The 22,498-nt window shown below is 44.0% G+C and overlaps 1 protein-coding gene across 1 annotated transcript in view; it reads left to right on the top strand.

Moving 5' to 3' along the window:
• The first annotated feature begins 7,333 nt into the window (after nt 1-7,333).
• Nucleotides 7,334-22,498, top strand: part of LOC107376414 (synapse differentiation-inducing gene protein 1) — a 29,363-nt gene continuing 14,198 nt past the window's right edge. Inside the window, exons 1-3 of the mRNA XM_015945496.3 lie at nt 7,334-7,959; nt 15,918-16,452; nt 21,087-21,224. Coding sequence (XP_015800982.3) covers nt 15,988-16,452; nt 21,087-21,224 — 603 coding nt within the window. The 5' untranslated portion in view covers nt 7,334-7,959; nt 15,918-15,987. The remainder of the gene's footprint in view (nt 7,960-15,917; nt 16,453-21,086; nt 21,225-22,498) is intronic.

Raw genomic sequence — 22,498 nt, 5'->3', positions numbered from 1 at the left:
CAGAGGAGGGGGCGACGACTTCGGACACGTCGTCATCAGGGGCGACGACTTCGGACAAGTCGTCATCAGGGGCGACGACTTCGGACACGTCGTCATCAGGGGCGACGACTTCGGACACGTCGTCATCAGGGGCGACGACTTCGGACACGTCGTCATCAGAGGCGTCGACTTCTGGACAGGCGACGTCATCAGAGGCGTCGACTTCTGGACAGGCGACGTCATCAGAGGCGTCGACTTCAGAACACGAGGAAGAGGCGTCGACTTCAGAACACGAGGAAGAGGCGTCGACTTCAGAACACGAGGAAGAGGCGTCGACTTCAGAACACGAGGAAGAGGCGTCGACTTCAGAACACGAGGAAGAGGCGTCGGCCACAGGACTGGCGTCGGCCACAGGACTGGCGTCGGCCACAGGACTGGCAGGGGCGTCGGCCACAGGACTGGCAGGGGCGTCGGCCGCAGAGCCCTGGACCGTCGACTTCTGGACCGTCGACTTCTGGGGCGTCGACTTCTGGTCCGGGGGCGTCGACTTCTGGTCCGGGGGCGTCGACTTCTGGTCCGGGGGCGCCGACTGCTGGACCGCCGACTGCTGGGGCCGACCCGTCCGCTTCGGGGCCAGAACCGGAACCGTCTGCTTCTGGGCCCATCCCTTCTGCTTCTGAGCCCGTCCCTTCTGCTTCTGGGCCCTCTGGAGTGGAGGCGAGGCAGCTGCAGGAGGGGCTGCCTGGACAGGCTGGACTGGAAGTGGTGGAACTGGTAGGGCTGGAAGCCGTGAGAGCAGGGGGGACAGCCCGTCCAGCTGAAGCTCCTGGAGGTTGAGGGTTCGATGGAGCTGGGCCAGTTCAGCCCGGAGACCAGCGAGCTCCGCTGGGTGGACGGGCTCACTCCTCTCCTGGCGGTTCGGGGAGGATAGAGTGTCCAGGTGACTCTCCTGGAGGCTGACGAGCTGGCGGATCCGGTCAAGCTCCGCCTGGAGCTCCATCAGCTGGGCTGTGGGTGTGGTTCCTCCGCCTGCAGATGACGAAGGCGCTAGTTGGACCGGAGACGGGACTGCTGGTCTGACTGGGGGCGTGTCCAAGTTGGCGCACTGAGCCAGAACTGCAGCGAGCTCGCGGCTCCGTCCAGGGACCAGCCGCTGCGGTGGAGCCCGGCATGCCTCCCCACGCCGTGGGCCAACTCCCGGGGAGCACACAGCCAGGCGGGTGCCCACGAAGCTGGAGCGATCCGGAAGCGGCTCCCGGTCCGACCCCTCGTCCGGTTCCGGGAGAGCAGCGAGGATTGCTGCGGCTGATGGCCGAGGACGGCGTTTTCGGCGAGGCAGAACTGAAGCAGGGGAAGGCGATGGAGAAGCTGGGTGGTGGCTCGGAGTGAGCCACTGAAGCAGGTGCTCCCACGGGAGAATCTCCTCGCTGGATCTCACAACGGGTTTGGGTCGGATCATTCTGTCAGCGCGCTGCTGAGAGGAACGGAGCTGAGATGAGGATCCAACGCGGAGCAGGAAAACAGGCAGACAGGTGAGCACATTCAAAGGGTTTTAATACTGAAGCACGCTGGACAATGAAACAATGATCCGACACAGTACAAAGAACAGACAGGGTTTAAATACAGGAGGGTTGGGAGCTAAGGTGATTGGGAACCCGCGAGGCAGGTGGGAGTAATCAACGAGACATAAGGCTGAACTAAACGGGGAGACATGACCGGGTGTGACACTCTGCTTTGGGCCCGTTTTTATTCTTCCTCCTTCCTTCGCTTTGGGAATGCTGATCCCGATGGCTTAGGTGTTCTTTTCATCGTAAAATACCAAAAGTTTAAACGCGACAACAGGAAGTCCTACTACAGCGCTACCCACGCACGTGATTTATGGCACCCTTAACGGTCAAATGCATCGGAGCGGTGGCTCAAGCGGGAGCTCGTCATGCAGCCAGATCATTAGGATTTAAATATTGATGTTTTAATTTCATGTCATTTCAGAGGGGAATTTTGAGCATGTAGAGAGTGCATTTCACATTACAAACATAAATGTATTAAACTTTTTTTTATTTTTTATTTTGCGCCCTATCCATCAGATGGCGCCCCAGGCGGCCGCCTGTGTCGCCTGTCAGCAAAGCCGGCCCTGTATGCAGTCAATTATGTTCATATACACTCAATACAACCGCATGTTGAGGAAGTAAATTATTATAAATATGACGAGGCAGCATTCAAACAATTTTTTACTTCTAAAATGTTTCTTATCTCAAGACTGAAGACATTTATATTTGCCATTTGCACATGGATCAACAGTCCCTGCACATTGGAATTCGGTGTTGTATGTGCACATAGTCTATGGAAGGAAGTGTTATTCCTATGATCTTCTCTGCAGACTTTATGACTCTTTATAGAGCTTTCCTCTCTGTCTGTGTGGTATTTCCATACTTATACTATTCTTATCTGTGTGCTTCCTTACAAAATTATGATTTATGGGTAGATACATAAAAGAAATATGGTTTTTAACATGTTTCACTTTAACAGAGACAAATCTTTTTATGTGTTGGTTTACGTCTACATTTTTTTCTGCTTCCTGGTTTGTAATTTTGAATCACATTCCTGCGTTTTTAAACAAGTAGCAAAATAGTTTAAGTAAGCAGAAAAAAAAGTATACAAAACTCACTAACACAGTAGTCAGACATGTTCAAATAAAACTAGTCAAAAACGTCAATTATTTCATCATATTTCTAGTCAAAAACAAAACTTTTTCAGGAGGAACACAGAATTAGAAATGTGTTCATACCATAGGCGTCATTTTAACCGGGGACGCCGGGGACATGTCCCCGGCAAAATTTGTGATTGGCAGCTGTGTCCCCCCCACTTTAAAAAATGCCTGCTGATGAGGATTTTTGTTTTACCAGCTCAGATCTTATACCAGGGGTCGGCAACCTGTTCCTATCAAAGAGCCATTATTACCCGTTTCCCACAGTAATGAAAACACTGGGAGCCACAGCGGCCGCAGCGTTGTGGGCGGGGCCTACCCTCAGACAGCAGAGAGCTGCTCACAACCAGGTGACAGCAGCAGGTACCGGTCGCTCGCATGGACGTCGCACCCGTGGGGGATTCAACACCCACACTTTTCCAGCTGTTTTGCTCACCTCCACACCAGTCTGGTTTCTTTACGTCGCACTCACTCTGTTTGCCTCATCTCCTTCTTCACCTCCCACTTCTGACAGCCGATGTCGGGTTTCCAGGAGAGCAGGAGAGGGAGGGACGGAAGAGCTCGACTGAATAATTTTACATCTTGACATTAGCTGTACAAAGTCTGAGTTTGATAAAGTGAAGAACAACAATTTGCAGAGGTTTATAACAGGCGCGGTGCCAGGTTTTCATTTTTGGGTGGGCCACGGTAATTTTGGACGGACCTTAATAAGCAGTGACTTAAGTGAAGCAGGCAGGACGTGCTAGAAAATTTAGTTTAAAAAGACGTCATAAATGTGTTCCCCCGTCATTTTTATTTCTAAAATATGAAGTTAAACCTCCCAATTTAATTTTCATTCATTTGTCATTAATATGTAGTCTACACCCGTGCGTTAAGTGGACCATCTTCCAGTGAAAGCAAAGCATCCAGACCACCTCTCCAAATGCATAAAATGTGCATCAGCCGCTAGTTAGGCGCGCCGCGCGCACCATCAGCTGATCAGCCCAGACAAGAGCAGAGCAAACAGAGAAAGAATAGAGGATCATTCTGTCTGGATGTGGATGGAGATTACATTTTACAGCAGCCTGATCATCATTTAAATACGTAAACCATCACCTGTCTTCTAGTCCACGCTATCAGCATTATTTTAATTGGTGTGTGTGTGTGTGTGTGTTTTCCACTTCAAACACTGGTCTAACCAACCAGACCAGCGTGTCCAGTAACATATTAATGTTACACTTCATGTAGGCTAGGAACATTTCACCTGCCGTGGCCCGACCGCTTCTGCTCCACATAAACTTTGTGCGTAATCAAATGTCTCTACAGGTGCTTTCTGAGGTGACGAGCTATTCTGCCTCAGACTGGATGCGTCATGCGTCTCCATATTAGAGATGGGAACAAGCGCTGTTCAGCCAAAGTTTCATAATTTCATAAAAAGAGCATTTTTCCAAGTGACACATCCCTCAGAGAGACCGGGTAGACCGCTTCAGTGGGAGGAAATCTTATTACATGCACAGTGGTTCTGCGCTGCGCTGCGAACCCCTCTACAGATCTTCAGCCCACTGTCCACCGTGGATGCTCCGAGCCGCGCTGAACACAGTGTCCAGTATAAAGCTCTGATGTTCTGATGGGAATCAAGTTACCTCCGCGATGTGCGTTAACGATTAAAATGTCAGCTCATCCATGCGCATCAGTGTGCGTCGGGGTAATTCTTTCAAAACAACCAACATCCTTGAGTTTATCCGTCAATATGTGGCAAGATGAAGATACAGGGCCCGGGCGGGATTCGATCCCCAGACTCCCGGGGGAGAGTCATACGCTCTAACCAGTCAGCCAAAGGGACAACCCCTTGGCCAAGTAGCCAGGGCGCATGATCTATCGGGACACTGTGACAGGACACACACTGCCACACCTGATTATGAAACTTTGGCTGAATAGCGCTTGTTCCTGTCTCCAATGTGGCGACGCATCCAGGAATCTGTCTGAAGAGAAGCCCAGAATCTGACATCCTCCAGCTCAGGAAGCACCTATGATTACGCACAAGCGTGACGCGTCAACCCGGTCTCACAGTAAGACCGGGTTGGACCTGTTCAGGTTTACGCAGACAATCTTTACATTTAGAATTGGCATACAGATGTAAAATTAATGCAGTAAAATATAAAGCATTTTATTTAAATATCCATTCATTATTTTACAAGCACAGAGAGCCGCATCAGATGGATGGAAGAGCCGCATGCGGCTCCAGAGCCGCCGACCCCTGTGCTAGCCTACTTTATTGTCCCCAGCAATTTTTAAACCCCACTCAAGTGTATGGTTATTGTCCCCAGCAATTCTGAAAACAAACGGACGCCCTTGGTTCATATTATATGAATCTATTAAAATAGCCCCTTTCGTCTTTAAAATGCTGACTTTAATTTCCTCACGGACTGTATAATTGTTGTTCTTGTATTGTTTTTTTACTTCTTGTTACTATTAATATGTTTCATAGCCAATTACATGACGTTCAGGCATCAAAGTTTAGTTGTTTCATCAGCGATTACATTACGTGCAGAAATTGGCAGTCAAAAAAATGCACTGCACACTGAAAACTGTGACTAAAGTGCAAAATATATCAATTAATGTGTTAACATTAAAGAATATAAATGAATTACTTACATTTTACTCGTAGTTTCACTTTTTCGCCGATCATTTCTAGTGCGTATGCTCATCTGATGCCTCTGTAGAACGTGCCGGAGTTGTCGAGTAATGCGCATGCGCGCACATGCGCATTATCTGCAAGTATGCTCCTCTGACAAGTATGGTGTTCTGATACAACACCGCCCGTCCGATGTGTCGGACAAAGTTGAAAATTTGCTACACCCACACCTAATGTTCTTCTGATATGAAAATATTAAATTCATATTGTATGCGTACTTAAAACTTGAATCGAAGTTCATAAAAAAGCTGCAATCACACTCCAAAAAAGGGTAAAAAAAATTCTTACATTCTTCATCTTCACAGTGAGACTCAACAGGTGTAGAAGACAGTCCCGCCCCCGTGGTGTCAACAGGTGCCTGTCGTGGCTGCAGTTATTCTGGACACGACGATTCAAAAGTAAAATTAATTGGTTAAAGTTACAGATACTCTATTGTGTATGTAAACAGCTAGCGAGGGTCCGTCCGTGGACCGTGCATGGCAGGAGAGGCAGTTAGCTAAAATTGTAACGCAAAAAGTTCCTTTGCCAAATTTATAAAGTCTACATACCTCTGCTTTGGGCCCGTTTTTATTCTTCCTCCTTCCTTCGCTTTGGGAATGCTGATTCCGATACTTTTCATCGTAAAATATCAAACGTTTAAACGCGACAACAACAGGATTGATGTTTTAATTTCATGTCATTTCAGAGGGGAATTTTGAGTATGTAGAGAGTGCATTTTCATATAACAAACATAAATTTAATAAACTTTTTTCCTTTTTTTCTTTTTTAATTTTGCGCCCTATCCATCAGATGGCGCCCCAGGCGGCCGCCTGTGTCGCCTGTCGGCAAAGCCGGCCCTGGCTTATTGCACCAGGACGCTCTAATATATCATCATTAGCTTCTAGTCTGACGTGTGATCAGCTATGTGCCATCTAATAAAAAAAGACAAGATGATAGCTTATCAACAACTTTAATTAACTTTGTAATACAAATGCTACAGTCAGATGGAGGTAAATGACTTGTGATCACAAGAGGCATGGTGGCAAGGTTGTAGTGTTGTGTTCTGTGTCCTTGAAGCCCCCAGCTCTTTTTGTCCCCAGCTTCCTCCAGGTTTTCATGTTCTCTTAGTCTTCCCACTGTAGTTTCTATATGTCTATTATTTCATTTGTCTCCTTTAGTGTGTGTGTGTGTGTGTGTGTTCCCTTCCCCAGTTAGGTCTGGTTTCCTCCCCTGCTCCGTTCTGCTCCTCCTCTGTTATTTGTTTCACCTGTGCCCAGTTCCCCACGCACCTGCTCCTCGTCTCCTATCACCCCAGCCCTGTGTATTTAACCCTGTCTGTGTCTCCAGTGTTTGTTGGTTCATTGTCTTATGTTAGCGTTGCTTTGTCCTCTAGATTTATAGTTCCTGGCTCATGAGTGAGCTTTTGGTTTTTCGTCTATAGAACTTTAGATTTTCTTTTGCTTAGAGTCTTACAGTCTTGGTTTTCCTAATAATAAGATTTTTATTTTAAACGATCTCTCCAGCCTTGAGTACTGTGGTGTTCTGCATTTTGGGTCCAATCCTCCTGCGCTCGCAGCATGAAATGTAGAGCTTCATCTACCAATCATAACTCAGGAAATAGCGGGGCACACAAAGGTACGCTTCCGTACCAGGGCTGGTCCGCACGTCAGCAGTCAGGGACCATCGAATGCTCTGAGGGTCTGCTTTACCGTAAAGTTGAAAGATATTAAAGTTAGTTTACTTACCACATTAATAATTATGTTACATCTAAAAAGTAGGTTAAGATTTAACACAAAGAAAATGGTTGATGCTTTAAAAATATTAGTTTCTTGACACTTCAGTCAGCAACCTTTTTATTTGATCATAAAATGTATTTTATTCTAATGTTTATATTATGTGTCCAGAGAGAAACACACACACACACACACACACACACACACACACACACACACACACCTTAAAAGTAGTTTAATTCTTCTTTTCCATCATGGTTGTGAAATGGGATCAGTCTGGTAGGTAGTTGTCATGGTAACCTGGGTCGAGCTGCTTGATCATCTCTCTGAAACACACACACACACACACACACACACACACACACACACACACACACACACACACACACACACACACACACACACACACACACACACACACACACACACACGTCGCCTTTATACTTGTTTACAGGGTAAAACCAGGATCTGACTGGACCAGCAGATCTAAGCAGGGCTTCATCCGAAGCAAAGAATCCTTTCATGAAGACCCAGAGATGTTCTGAACGGATCTTGGGGCTTTAGGACCATGGAGAGGAAATGAAAACACCCCAAACACACTCACTCCTCAGCATTCAGTGCACATTCCTCCCCTCTCCCTCCTGGCAGTAAACTCTGAGCAGCTGATGCTCTCTCCTCTTCTTCAGCTCTTCTCCGCAGGAGAGTGCTCCAAGCCACACGGACACCTGCCCGCTGCCTAACCGCTCACATCGCTTCTTTCCCGGCTCGTTGACTCGGAGCCTCTCGGCGGCACTCTGTTGGGTGCGTGTCCAACTCGGAGCTCTCTGAGGACGATCAGAGGACAGAAGAGCCCCCCTCAGACGGACAGACGCTATGTCTCACCTTGTGAGGTGTGTGTGTGCGCGCGCGCGTTAGCCGGGTTTACGTCAGAGCCAGTGTCCGGGTTTTATTACGAGGTTTTGGTACATTGTCCATTTGCTAACTGTAAACACACGTGCGCGTGTTCGTGTGGATTTTTAGGGCTGCAAACACAAAACCACAGAAACATCATAAAGGGATTATCAAACTCAACAGAGGATAGGCACCAACAGGTGTAAAACAGAACTCCACCAACTGGTCCAACACTTGATTTGGGTGCATGCCATGAATAAACTGCATTTAGCCAGATGCCATTTCCATCACAGTTCCATGAAATAAACAACACAATAACAAGCCAACAGCATGTACGGTTAAAAATACAATGCAACCAGTCAAGTGTTTGGTAACACTTAAAATAACTTTCCCTTCATTAACGTTACATTATTAAGCATTAATGAACAAACGGTCCCTTCATTAACGTTCCCATTACGATGAAGGGTTACAAAAGTTCAAGCTGTTTTAAAGCTACCCATGAACGATCTATAACTTCTCACATTTGAAGCTCAAAGCTACCCTGAAAGCCAGTGTTGATAACAATTGATTGATAATATTTGGAAGGGTATTCCAATGTTAGCAACCTCCAAAGACTAAAGCAATGGTTCCCAATTAGGGTCTGCAACTCCCACAAGGGGGCCCCTCAAGTTTGTCTGAGGTTGTGAGGTTACCAAGATTATATTTGTGAAAATGCATGTTTAAAATCCCAACATTACACCAATAGCATACTTAAAACTCTATTCACCACATTCCCGGGCCTGTTAATGTAGAAACGATTATCCAAGCAACATTTGGTGAAATACTGGAATTGCATAGCTATACTTTTGCATGATGAGGCTTCATTTTAATTTGAGCATTTCAAAAGGATTTTAAAAATTATTTTCCACTGACAAATATACAGACGCAGTTTGGGAACATGCTGTTCATGATTGTACTAACAACCACAGAAAGTAAAATTTGTTGCTACAAGAAAAATGTTTTGAACATGCACATCGTGCTAAAGCTGCTTGTAATGATTTAATTTACATCTATTTAATGAACCATAAGACATGAGATTCCATAGTAAACATGAAATCAATCTCAGGGATCTTTGGGTACTTTTAACCAGAAGATTGGACCTTTTAATTGCAGAGATTGTGTAACACTTGGTATTAACTGAGAGACGAGAAGAGGGAGTCACCTTTAAAATGTTTAAGAAGATTTATTTCTAAACAATTTTAAACAAGACTAACTCTAAACTCTAAGTGATGAATGGATCTTGGTGTGAATGAGACGTGAGATGAATGGTGTATGTGTGAGTGATGTCATCAGAACTCTCGTATCCGGAGAAGCAAGTCTGAGTGATGAAGTGATGTTTTGCTCTTAAGCTATGATCGGGGTTTCATAAAAACATAAGACGCCATTTTGTCGCTCCACACATACCCTTAGGATGAGACCTCTGTACAGATCCAGACTGCCAGGTCCTCAAACCCCCATTTCGGTAGAAAGGGAACTATGGAGCCGATGAGTCTGGCAATAGAAATCACTCCACCTTCAAAGTACAAAGTCACTGATGTGGAAGTCCAAGTCAAGTCCAAGTCCTTAACTTGGAATTTTCAAGTCATAATCAAGTCATCTGTCCAACTTCAATTTAATGACAATGATAATGAATGAATTCCAGAAATAAAGCTTCTTAAAGCTTCATTTATTCACTCAAACAAGCAGAAAGTGCTGCTGCATTTAGCAGATCACACTCAGAACGAAGAATGATTCATGATGTTTGCCCATGTCGTGTCACTTTTGTGCTAAAATATCAAATATGCTCAAGTCATCATCAAGTCAACAGATGCAAGTCGATTCAAGTTGCAAGTCATTGGCATTTAGGTCAGAGTCAAGTCGTAATTCTTTATAGATTTTATCAAGTCAAGTCAGAAGTCATTAAAATAATGACTCAAGTCTGACTCGAGTCCAAGTCATGTGACTTGAGTCCACACCTCTGGTTGAAGGTTACGATAATAGCTTACAGCCTATGTGCATATATATACATGTACCTTTGTTATTATTTTTCTTCAGATCAGTGGCGGCTCCAGAAATTTTTTTCTGCAGGTGCTATGAAGGAGATAGTCTTTTTATTGAGGGTGCTATGAAGGAAGTGGTCGTGCGTACCTATTGTTCTCTGAAACACCTTCAACACTAGCAGATATACAGGTGTGCACAAAACCTCCTGACACAAAAACACCTGAAACAATCATTAATATACATCATAAACATCTGAACAATCGCTGACTTTTCTATGAAATCATAAACACATACAGCCACACAGAAAACCATCTATAGTGTTGCAAGGTTAGCTAACGTTAGCATTTCCAGCGGCAAAACCCTCGACTGCTGTGACGGTTGAGGGTTGACTCTCACTGTCGTTGCCCACGTGAGCGTTAAAGTCCCCCAGCAGAATGAGGGACTCACCGGAAGGAGCACTGTCCAGCACCCCCTCCAAGGTCTCCAAAAGGAGTGGGTAGTCTGAACTGAAGTTTGGTGCATAAGCACGGACCACAGTCAGAGCCCATCCCCCCACACGTACACGTAGGCGGAGGGAGGCTATACCCTCTCATTCAACGTACAGGCTCCAAGATGGGGGGCATTTTGTATGCCCATCCCTGCTTGGCGCCTCTCAGTGGGAGCAACTCCAGAGTGGTAGAGTGTCCAACCCCTCTCAGGGAAACTAGTTCCAGAGCCAGAGCCATGCGTTGAGGTGAGTCCGACTATATCAAGTCGGAATCTCTCAACCTCACACACCAACTCACGGAGTGGGAGGTTCTCATATTATATTATATTATATTAATTATATTATATTATATTATATTATATTATATTATATTATATTATATTATATTATATTATTATTTTAAATGTATTATTCTGATTTTCCTTCTTACTTGAAAGTTTTGTTAGTGCCCTTTAACTCTTTGTGTTACACGCGTATACCAGATCAGCTTTTCTTTGCCATTCTTTGGTTTAAAAAAGAAGTGGAGATACACCTTTTGTGTTAAAGCTCCTCGGGATTGGAATAATTTACCTGAATATTGTGTGGCAATTAAAACATATTAATTATGACCAATAAGATGTGATGATTCCATATAAATATGAAATATCAATCTGATTGATCTTTCAATGTTTAATTAGAAGATTCTAGGGTTCTTTTCTTCTTCAGAGACCATAAACACACTTCGAATTAATTCAGACAGAGTCAAGTATATAGTTTATAAAATGCATTTAATTCTTTTTCCTAAACTGATACATGACATACAAGATATGAATAATGAGATGTGGTGTGGTGGATGTGAGGTGTTGTGATGGAAGCTAGATGTTGTAGCAACCGTTCTTTGTATCTGAGAGAAATTGTGTAATTTGGGTGTAAGATAATTTGTTGTTTGTTATAAACTAGAGGGTTATTTATTAAAAACAGCATCAGATGCAATCTGTCGTGCCAAGTCTACGCACCCTTGGTGTGGAGGTTCTCGTTCGATCCAGGGGGGTCGATGGTCATTTCCAGGGGAGTGAACCTCTGATAACAGGAACCCGTAGATAGTTCTGATAGGACCCGTCCAGTCGGAGATCCCTCATGGTGAAGGCAGGAGGCTGGAATGCTTATTTGAGTCTAAGGTTGATGTTTGCTTGACTCGTAGAAGAGCCGGTTGTCTGGTATCAGCCACAGCGTTGCAGAGGCTTTGACAGGAGGTCTAAGGATAAGATGGTTTCAAAAGAGGCTTTTTTCTCGTTTTGGCCGAATCGGAAGTCAGCTGGAAATTGAGTTACTCAGGAAGTAATTCTTGTTTCATTAAACCACTTTGTTATGATTTCTGGCCAAGTTTGGCCAATCAGAATTTGACACATTTCTGAGTATTTACCAGCATCCCTCAGAAAGCCACGCCTTCCTTTAGATACAAACATGTTTTTAACCTTAATATGTATCTTATTGCAGTTCAATTCAATTCAATTCAAGCTTATTTACATAGCGCCAAATCATGACAAGACAATGACCTTCACATAAACATTCCAATACAGGTCAGTTCATTAAGCCAATCAGAAAAAAGTTTCCTTTATAAGGAACCCAGCAAATTGCATCGAGTCACTGACTAGTGTCAGTGACTTTACAGCAATCCTCATACTAAGCAAGCATGCAGTGACAGTGGAGAGGAAAACTTCCTTTTAACAGGAAGAAACCTCCAGAGGATCCTGGCTCAGTATAAGCAGCCATCCAACATGACTCACTGGGGATCAAGAAGACAGAGCAGACACACACACACACACACACACACACACACACACACACACACACACACACACACACACACACACACGAGTGTAAATAAATATTAACTTGTTAAATCAACACATACTGATTTGTGATATAAATGGATCATTGTAAGAACAATATTCATTTTAAATTCATTGATTTAAGCACAGATTATTCAAAAATTTGATTTAAACATCATGTTCATTCATCACATATGATTATTTAACTTATAACTGTAAAATCATGGAGTCTTCACTTATTCAGAGTGAAGAATGTTGACGTCTGGCGTTCACTCAGAGAGTGCAAGAACCTTGGGAGAGAATGTATGTCTGGATGTTTTGTCTCCTGTATGTAAACAAGCACTGAGCAGAACCTTTTGGAATCGGAAGGCCAAACAGAAAGTGGATTTATGCTGTAGACGAAAGGTAATTATGTTGGTCAATATATAGGTGAAAATTTACCCTTTTGGACGTTACACTTGAGATCGATTTTGTCATTTAGATTATTTCGCAGTTCTATTTACAACCATGTGAGATTGACTTGTAATTGTTCTGCTACTGTTTGATTTTGTATTAGTATTGCTGCACCGTTGTTTTACATCGCTCTACTTCTATTTTGACAGTTTACTGTCAGTTGTACTGCTGTTGTACACATTAATGCCCCCATATGTTTGGGTTTCACCAAAAGCTTTTTTTTTTTTGAGTTAAGTCAAGTTATGTTTCCTTTCTTTTTGGTGATCTATTAACGCAGCCATCCAAATTCTTATTTTACACATAACGTAGGAGGACCTGCTCGAAAACGAGATGTTGCATCTCAAGCAGTTAATCCTCCTGAAGAATACAAGTCAATGAATACATAAATACAAACATTTTAATCACAATCATGATCAGTTTTGAACCATTGAACAAAATGAGCCGATTATTCGTGCCTCCCTCTTGCACTGCTCCGAGTTGCAAATCAAGCGCTCCTCCCACAGCATTGCTCACTGTTTCCTAAGGATCTCAGAGCCCTGCTGGGCGTAGATACCTGAAGCAGATCTGACATGTATTATGGCCCCATGCCACTGAGTGATTTATAAACTAGTAGAAGCACTTTGAAATGGATTCTGTAGTTTACTGGTAACCAGTGTAGGGATCTAAGAACAGGAGTGATGTGTTTGGTTCTCCTGGTTCTTGTTAAGACTCTAGCAGCAGTATTCTGAACAAGCTGCAGCTGCTTCACAGCTTTTTTGGAAGACCAGTTAGGAGACCACTGCAGTAGTCCAGCCTGCTGTAAATGAACACATTAATGAGTTGCTCTAGGTCTGGTCTGGACATGAGACCTCTGAGTCGTGCTATTTGTTGCAGATCATAAAACGCTGATCTAGTTATAGCCTTAATGTGACCAGTGAAGCTCAGGTCTGAATCAATTATGACACCAATACTTCTAACCTGGATCTTTGTCTTTATTCCTCTGGAGCCAAGCTGAGCAATAACCTCCATTCTATCCTTCTGACTTCCAAAGACAATAACTTCTGTCTTGTCTTTGTTTAACTGGAGGAAGTTTGATTGCATCTACTCATTAACTTTCTCCAAACACTGATAGTGAGTCTAGGGGACCACAGTCACTGGGTGATAGAGCTAGGTAGTTCTGGGTGTCATCTGCATAACTATGATAGGTAATGTTGTTATTGTTTATAACCTGACCCAGGGGGAGCGTGTAGAGATGGAAGAGCAGTGGTCCAAGAACTGAGCCTTGGGGGACTCCACATGTCATGGTGATCCGCTTTGATTTGTGATCACCAATAGAAACCTGCAATTTAAGAATGACACCTATGTGTTGGTTAGTGTGTAACAATCTTTTAACCATCTCAATAAACAGATAGCCGTCTCAGTGGAAGGTTTTTTGCTCAGAAACTAAACTGTACTCGACTCAATGGCTAAAGGCAATTCTTCAGCAATTAGCTGACTGGCTACTCATTTTTCCATCCATTTTAGAAACATGTGGTAAGATGCTTATTTGCTACATCTGCCTTAAAACTGCCTTCAAAATTGGTGTAATTGTAGCCCCCTTCCAGGATGACGGGACTATTTTTTGTGTAATTAAAAGATTTTCATAGATCTGACTAATGCTTCAGAATGGGCCTTTATAGGGTTTGTATCTATTTCAGCACTATCCTGTTGATAACAGTTGGGGTTTTGAAGGGGAGAAGAGCCTTGTAGTGTTGGACACACTATTAAAGAATAAATCATTAACTAATTCGCTGCCAGCCATTTCCTGATCGCTAAAGGCCTTCGCTGCCAGCGTTTCTCGCCGTTTTTACTGTTTTTTTTAAGAGTGACAGAACGTTGCGCACTAGGATGATGTTGACGCCAAAACAACCAAAACAAAGAGGAGACTCACCTCTTACATCAGGAAGAATCCGCATGTTTCGAGCGTTATCCGTTCTTTCATAATCCGTTGTCGAATTGTGATCGGCAGACACTTTTTTGTTTCGCGCCTCACTTTTTTTTTACAGGAAAGGCCCAAAACGATCTCCTAACACATGGATTTTCTGCTTCCTGACCACGTGACGCTCGTTCTGATGCCCAAACAGTAAAAAATGCAAATGACGACTTTAGTCGTCATTGGCAGTGAGTGAGTTAAGTGTTTTTGCTGCAACATTAGCGTCATTGATCAGAGCTGTATTGTAAATGATTTCAATTGGCTAATTGTCCTTATCTTATTTGCCTGAAAATGTTTGTAGAGTTTGACATGTTTCGTTCCCATTGCATTTTATTAAACAGAGGTAAAGAATATTCATATTCAGAGTGACCCTATTTCTGGCATGCAAAAAAAAATTTCAGTCGATAAAGGAAAGTTTACATATTGCTCATAAATCCTTAGTTTTTAGGCCCATGCATCTCATCTATTTGAGCTAATTAGTATATTGCTTGCAGACTTGCTTTAGTATTTGACTGTTATGTTAGTGTTTGGTTTGGTGGTATAAGATGTAGGGGTGCTATGACGTCTTGCATTCCTTTGTTTTGTTAAATTATTTTGAAAATTATATAATAAAACACCACCAATTATTCAGAGGGAGATCAAAGCAACATACATTTTTGTTTCAGCATTTATTTAAACAGAACCTATGAAACTTCTGCTTGACACCTGTAGGATCGAATTTATTCTTTTACCTTTCTGGTCTTCATATCAATACCTGATACCACTTCTGAACATTAAATAAAGGAGAGGAGACTGTTTTCTTTCATTGAGACGGCTTGTTTGCAACGCCAACGGTAAAACAACCGTGTCGCTCTGCCGTAGCTCCTTTATTAATATTTTTTACAAGTTCAACAAGAATATCACTTCCTGTCGGAAACTACGGAAGCCCAAAGAAAGGATTGACAGAATAACTCAAGCACATGACCTAACTCAAATTAACTATAAATGAAGCTTACAACACCATTTACCTTGACCTTGGTTTCATCACAGTAAGCTCAAACATGTAAACCTAGACACAATAAGCTCAAACATTGCTTAAAATGTGATTTTGTGTCAAAATTCCTGACAGATTAATGAACTACATTACTAAAGCCAGCCCACTGTTTCCATGGAAACATTCAGCTTAACTTTGTTTCTGGTGAAATGCCATGTGGATAAGGAGCCTTTTTAAAACCATTTTAATTTTCTGTTTCTCAGGAAAGTGGACCCCTAACATCTGGCCTCTCTGGAAAAGCCTCTGAGGAGGTGCTGGAGGGAAAAGAGCGACATGGAGGGAGGAGCAGAGGAGGAGGGACGAGAAGAAGAGCCTGAAACCGGCTTACTGAGAGAGGGAGCAGGAAGAGGACTCATCAACACCCACAGGTTGGGAGTGGAGCCTCAGGACGTGTATCATGGACACGTGGTGAGTGCCCAGGAGCATAGTAGGACTCCTCCTCAGTTCCTGAAACCTAGGGCACTCCTACCAAACCAGGCGGTACCAGAAGCCAGCCTCCAACCAGGCCCTGGACTCTTCCTGTGCCCCAACAGTATTTTGCACACATGGGGAGAAGCTGGGGGAGGAGACTGCTGTGAAACCACTTTCATTGAGGGTCAAGCACCTTATGCCTCCCCCTCCACAAAGGAGGTCCTACTGTTTGCTGATGGTAAATTTCTGGAGTTTTGTGGTGAAGACACAAAGATTCCCACGCTGTCGTATGACATCGATGATGAGGATGACTTCCAGGAGCTGGAGGTGAGGTCACACTGTCTAAGCAGTGAGGGTGTTAATCAACACAAACCCTAGGAACTTGCACTTTAGTTAACAAACATGTTCCTGACTTACTGCAGATCGCACCTGTCGAGACACCACCGTCCGTTCTGCAGTACAGCTTAGTCTCGGGTCCATGAAATAACACTGAGGTCACTAAAACACCGTCACTAACTCACCCAGTAACCGTTACGTTGTTGATTGACGCCACTAACAAAATCATTTGTTTTATTGTACAATTTATTCCTGATCCTATCATCCTTGTCACTCGCAATGAGAACCTCAACATCTGTAGCTCTGCAAACTCCAGTTCTGCCTCCTGTCTTTTCCTCATGGACACTGTTCCTAAACCAGCGCCAACGCTCTGCCTACGTGAATCACGCAAAATCCGCAAGGCGTAAGTGGCGAGGGGGATGTACCGCTGCTCACAAATGTTCACTTCTGACATAAGCCTAGCTTCCACCACACTTTCCCTGAGCTTCGTTATACGACTCATTAGCTTTGTTCCTCAATCCATCCGTTTTCTATAGCCGCTCATCCACGCAGGGTTGCAGGGGGGCTGGTGCCGATTTCCAGCATTCTCTGGGCAGACTAGCGGGGTACACCCTGGGTAGGTTGCCAGTCCATCGCAGGGCAACACAGAGACACACAGAACAAACGACCATGCACACACACACGCACACACACACACACACACACACACACACACACACACACGCACACGCACACGCACGCACACGCACACGCACACACACACACACACACACACACACACAGAGCGCAAAAGCGTAACGTCGTCAGTCACCGTGGGCGAGCTGTAAACAAACAGCATGGCAGAGAGGAAGCATTGTGAAGTTTGGGTCCACTTCACTAAATGCGATGGGCTGCTGGGTGGTGATGAAACCATCAACAACGATCTGAGGATGAGGCGTCTAATGGGCTCGACACACGGGAGGCGACAAACGACCGCGATCAGCGAAATTTGTCGCCGTCGCTTTTATTACCTGACACACGGGAGGCGATGCGCGGCAGCGGCAAAGCCGTCTACTCGTTCTGACCCATGGCGAAATCGAAACTTCCGTTGTTTTGATTGGCTGTGTCAGGCTGGAGGGAATTAAGGTTATTTAAGCGGTTCAGAGTTAATAAAGCGGTAGATATGATGTTTCACAAGGTGCTGCTAGAGTTATGTGAAATCTTACTTCTGATTTTACTATATAAAACATAATAATAATCAACTTCTCCTCCATGTTTGCTCGGAGATGTACGGAGCGTCCTGTCCGCTCATTGGTCAGTGAATGAAACCTCCGTTGATTGGTCCTCGTCCGAGCGACAGCGATGAAAAGTTGAAAATGTTTCAACTTTCTGGGATCGCGTCGCTGGGTCGCCTGTGCACGACACGTGCACGAGCGCAAAATTTCACACTCACGTTTTTCGCGTTTCGCTTGGTAGGAGAAAGACCCGCGATCATCGCTTTGTCGCGCATGTCTCATTGAAAATGAATGGAGGAGAGGCGATGTCGCCTCCCGTGTGTCGAGCCCATTAATCGTTGCATTAATCTGCTCCATCAGCTAAATAGTTTGATAACGTTAGCTTGGTAGTTTAGCTTTTGTTTACATAGCTAATGGTGCGTTCACTTTCTCCTCAGACATTCCAACTTCTGAGTTGGAAAAATGAATGGTCTGAAAAAGAACAGCAAAAGGAATGAAGATGCAGAGTAAATGTAGTTCACAGCAGAGATGTTTGCTTCACTGTAATTATCAGTTTATAAAACTACAAGGACCCACCATCATACAATTTGTCCAGAGGAGAAAGGAGAGGGACAGGACTACATGGAGCTGTTTTAGTCTGTGAAACACCACAAACTGTTGTATGTATCAACATTTGTTTTAGTTTCATCTGTAGTTTATAATACATGTCTCCTCATCAGAGTTATTCCAGAGGGATTAGAAGAGGATTAGGAGTCCATGGAGCTGGGTTTGTTTTGGTGTCATTTAGAAACTGTTGTTAAAAATGGTAAATTGCCTGTATTTAATATAGAGCCTTCTAGAGTCCTGGAACCCCCCAAGGCACTTTACAACACAATCAGTCATTCACACACACATTCACACCCTGGTGGTGATGAGCTACATTGTAGCCACAGCTGCCCTGGGGCGCACTGATAGAGGCGAATCTGCCGAGCACTAGCACTACTGGTCCCTATGACCACCACCAACAGGCTGGGGGTTAAGTGTCTTAAGTGGTTCTCCTCCTCATTTTCTACCTCTTCTTGCACCTCCTCCACCCTGGTTTTCCAGATGCCCTTCTCCTCCTCCTCTTATACCTTCTCCTTCTCCAGCTTCTCTACTTCCTCCTTCCTGGTGTCCTAGACCTCCTTCTCCTCCACCTCTTCCTCCTCTCCTCTACCTCCTCCACCCTGGTTTCCCAGACCTCCTCCTTTTCCTCCTCCTCCTCTTTCACCCTGGTGTCCTAGACTTCTGTCTCCTCCTCCTGTTCCACCTCCTTCAGTCTGATGTAGACTTCCTCCTCCTCTACCTTTGCATCTCCTTGGATCCGTTGTTTCAAACCTGCATGAGCTGACTTTGGCCCGTTCATCTGTCCTGATTTCTGATTGGTGCGTGTTAAATTGTGACGCCTGGTGTTTCCAGTTGGTGCTAGTTGAGCTCAAGCTGTGCAGACTTTAGTTAAAGTTAGAATATGGAACATTTTAATAAAAAGCCCCTCCACGGGGCGTTCAGAGGTGTGCAGAATGAATTTACAGTTAATCCTTTTAAAGCTATATTTAAAAAGAGAAATAATCAAAATTTCATTCTGTCGGGCACAACACTGTGTTCATGTTTACATCTACCAGCCACTAGAGGGCACCGTTGTGCTAAAACATCCGCTCAGCAAGGCAAGGCTGAGACCGTGTAAATGGCAGACTTGACAAGTCAAGCAGCTGATTCTGAGCCCAGGAGATGTTCTAACTGTAAATATTATTGTAAAATGAACTTATTAGTACAAATGACTCTTTATCCTGTATGAGTTGTCTCTGATCATGGTGCTGGAACGTATCAGCAGTGAACCAACATCCCAGTGACTCGAAAATTAGTCCTCTTGCTGCAATACCACCTCTGAACACCAGAGTTAACCGAAGTGTCCGTGTTCCAAAGTCAACACTTAACATTGTTGATGGGTGCTTTTCCAGAAATAGCATTATGGTTCAGGCATTTGAGTTCACAAGATTGGTTGTGAGAGAGGGATTCTATGTGAATGAATTAATACCGGAACATTTTCGATAAATAATAATTCAGGGAGACGGCGGGAACAAGGAGTAAAATAGTTAACAGTTTTACAAACAGTTTCCAGCCCAAAACGAAAGAATTAACAGGTGTGAAAGTTTTCACTGATAGTTTATCCACAGGATAAGGATCACGTCACAACTCCGCCTCTCCTGGTTTCAGCTCCACTGAGTGTGACTTCTTCTCTTCTGTGCATGCGGGTCGCTTTGGGACCGTGGAGCGTTCACACTGGAGAGAGTTTGATGTTGCATTTCAGTCACAGTGTGAACGGCCACACAAAAAAATCTGATTTACTAAAAAAATTGGAATTGAGCATCACGGCCTGCAGTGTGAACGTAAACTAACTCCACTCCAATTTCCTGTTTGAAAGATACGCCACAAAAAGGTGCTGCTTTGCAGACCAAGAGAGCAAACAAACACACACATACATACATTGTGACATCACATGGTACACGCTAACATCACACGGTACCTCTTAGCCAATAGCGACGGCAGATTTAAATTCACATGTAGTGCAGTTATTACCTGAAGACGGTGCAACACCAACAGTTTTAGGCAAAATATTTAAATTAGAACGAAGTTGCACTAAAGCGCCAAATGATTGTCTGCAGCAGGATTAGACAGTCATTTATGTAGATTATCCGCAAAAACAAGTTGATTTGGAGGTGATTTGCTCCTTAAGCAGTCGAGAAAACTGTAATACCCCTCACTTTGCTACAGCTGAGGCAAAGATCAAAATTTGTTGTGTCCAACCTGAGTGTTGATCCAGCTGTGGTGTGCTGTGGATCCAGATGTGGAGCTCTGGAAAGTTTCCAAGTGGAGCAGATATTTTGCGGCGTGCAAATTGTCATGAAGTTACATGAACTAGACAGGAAGTGAGACTTGTTTAAACAAGGCACATCCTGAATGGTTCAAAATAAAACTTGTGTTGCATAATTTTTGTCAGCTATAGTTTTAATAGTAATGGTGGGGATATCAGTTCACAGTGTGTGATAGTCCACCTCATTTTTACAGGTATATATGTAAATGTATGTTGTCAAATGTACAACCATCTGGTGTTCTTGTGGGAGCAGATGTCCTGACTCCTGAGGCATTCAGCAGTGGAAGGCTGTCTTAAGACTTAGGGTTGCTGGTGAAGTTCTGTCTGTCTGCCTCCTAACCCTAACCCTTCAGATAAAGTTAGCTTTTAAGATCATTCAACAGAGAATTAGCTGAGTCATGTTTTTCAAGTTTCAAGAATTCCTCTTTGCTAGAACATTAACAACAGCTCCAGAACTTCTGAGAAAGTTCCTACTGATTCTGGTACTGTGAATGAGTAATCTCCTCTCTGTATTTGGTCAGAGCGAATACTCCAGTGAGTCTGAGAGTGAGGACACCTTCCTGCTGATGCCCCCCAGAGATCATCTGGGACTGAGCGTCTTCTCCATGCTCTGCTGCTTCTGGCCTCTCGGAATCGCTGCCTTCTACATGTCACACGAGGTGAGACGTAGACCTGCTCCTGCCAGGGCCCTTTCCTCATCTACAGGTACCAGCTCAGATTGAAGGCTGTGACAGTCTGAGGTATGAAGTTCCCCAGTGGTTCTTTTATGGTTCTACATTGTCTTGAAGAATATTGCTAAGATTAGAAGCATCCTTTCCAGGGGTGATGCTCAAAAACTAGTTCATGCATTTATTACATCAAGACTGGATTACTGTAATTCATTACTCTCAGGAACTCCACAGAATGTGGTTAAAAGTCTTCAGCTTGTCCAAAATGCTGCAGCTAGAGTTCTGATGACAATCAAAAAGAGAGATCATATCTCTCCTGTCTTAGCTTCCCTACATTGGCTACCTGTTAAATTCAGAATAGATTTTAAGATCCTCCTTCTCACATATAAAGCTCTTAATAATCAAGGTCCATCATACATCAGTGACCTGATTGTTCCATATGTTCCTAACCGAGCACTTCGCTCTCAGACTGCAGGTGTACTGGTGGTTCCCAGAATATCTAAAAATAGGATGGGAGGCAGATCTTTTAGTTGTCAGGCTCCTCTCTTGTGGAACCAGATCCCAGCTTTAGTCCATGAGGCAGACACTTTGTCTACTTTTAAGAGTAGGCTTAAAACATTTTTACTTGATAGGGCCTATGGTTAAAATCTGATGTTAGCCCTGATCTGGACAAGTGGGGGAGTAGAGGGATGTGGAGTGTACAGTCGGTAAAGACGACTCTCCCTTGTCCTGCCTCCAACATGCCACCATCTAAAAGGCTAGGTTATCCAGTTATCTCTGTAGTTATGCTGCTATAGGCTTAGACTGGTTTTACACTGGAAGCATCAGCAATGCGAAACGGCAGCCAAACGGTTTACACGCAAACTTCAAAGTGATATTTTTCACACCGGGAGTCTTGGCAGCAGGACGGCTTCCTCACTGAGATCTTCGCTGGACTAACGAGATTACAAGATCTCTTGAGACTTCTTGTCACGGTTCATCATTAAACCAAAAATAAGGAATTCACGTTTGATATCGCAGTTTGATGCCACATATAATGTTGTTCCTCTCCACTGCCAGGAATAAAGCCATGACAAACACACCGCTGCACTTCTGGAACGATGCTGTGAGTAAATAATTGGGTCACACGTAAGCTTCATACATATGGAATTGCATCACTGCAGTACTTTTATTTTGAAATTTACCGGTGATTTTACACTGAAACTGTGTGTGATCCCTGTCTAGTCCTATATTAACTACGGAAAGTGAAGCATCCCAGAAGCGAC

The sequence above is a fragment of the Nothobranchius furzeri genome, chromosome 12, assembly GCF_043380555.1.
Source record: "Nothobranchius furzeri strain GRZ-AD chromosome 12, NfurGRZ-RIMD1, whole genome shotgun sequence".
In the NCBI taxonomy this organism is placed as follows: Eukaryota; Metazoa; Chordata; class Actinopteri; order Cyprinodontiformes; family Nothobranchiidae; genus Nothobranchius; species Nothobranchius furzeri.
The sequence above is the reverse complement of the archived record's forward strand: the minus strand, read 5'-3'. Positions and strand labels throughout refer to the sequence as shown.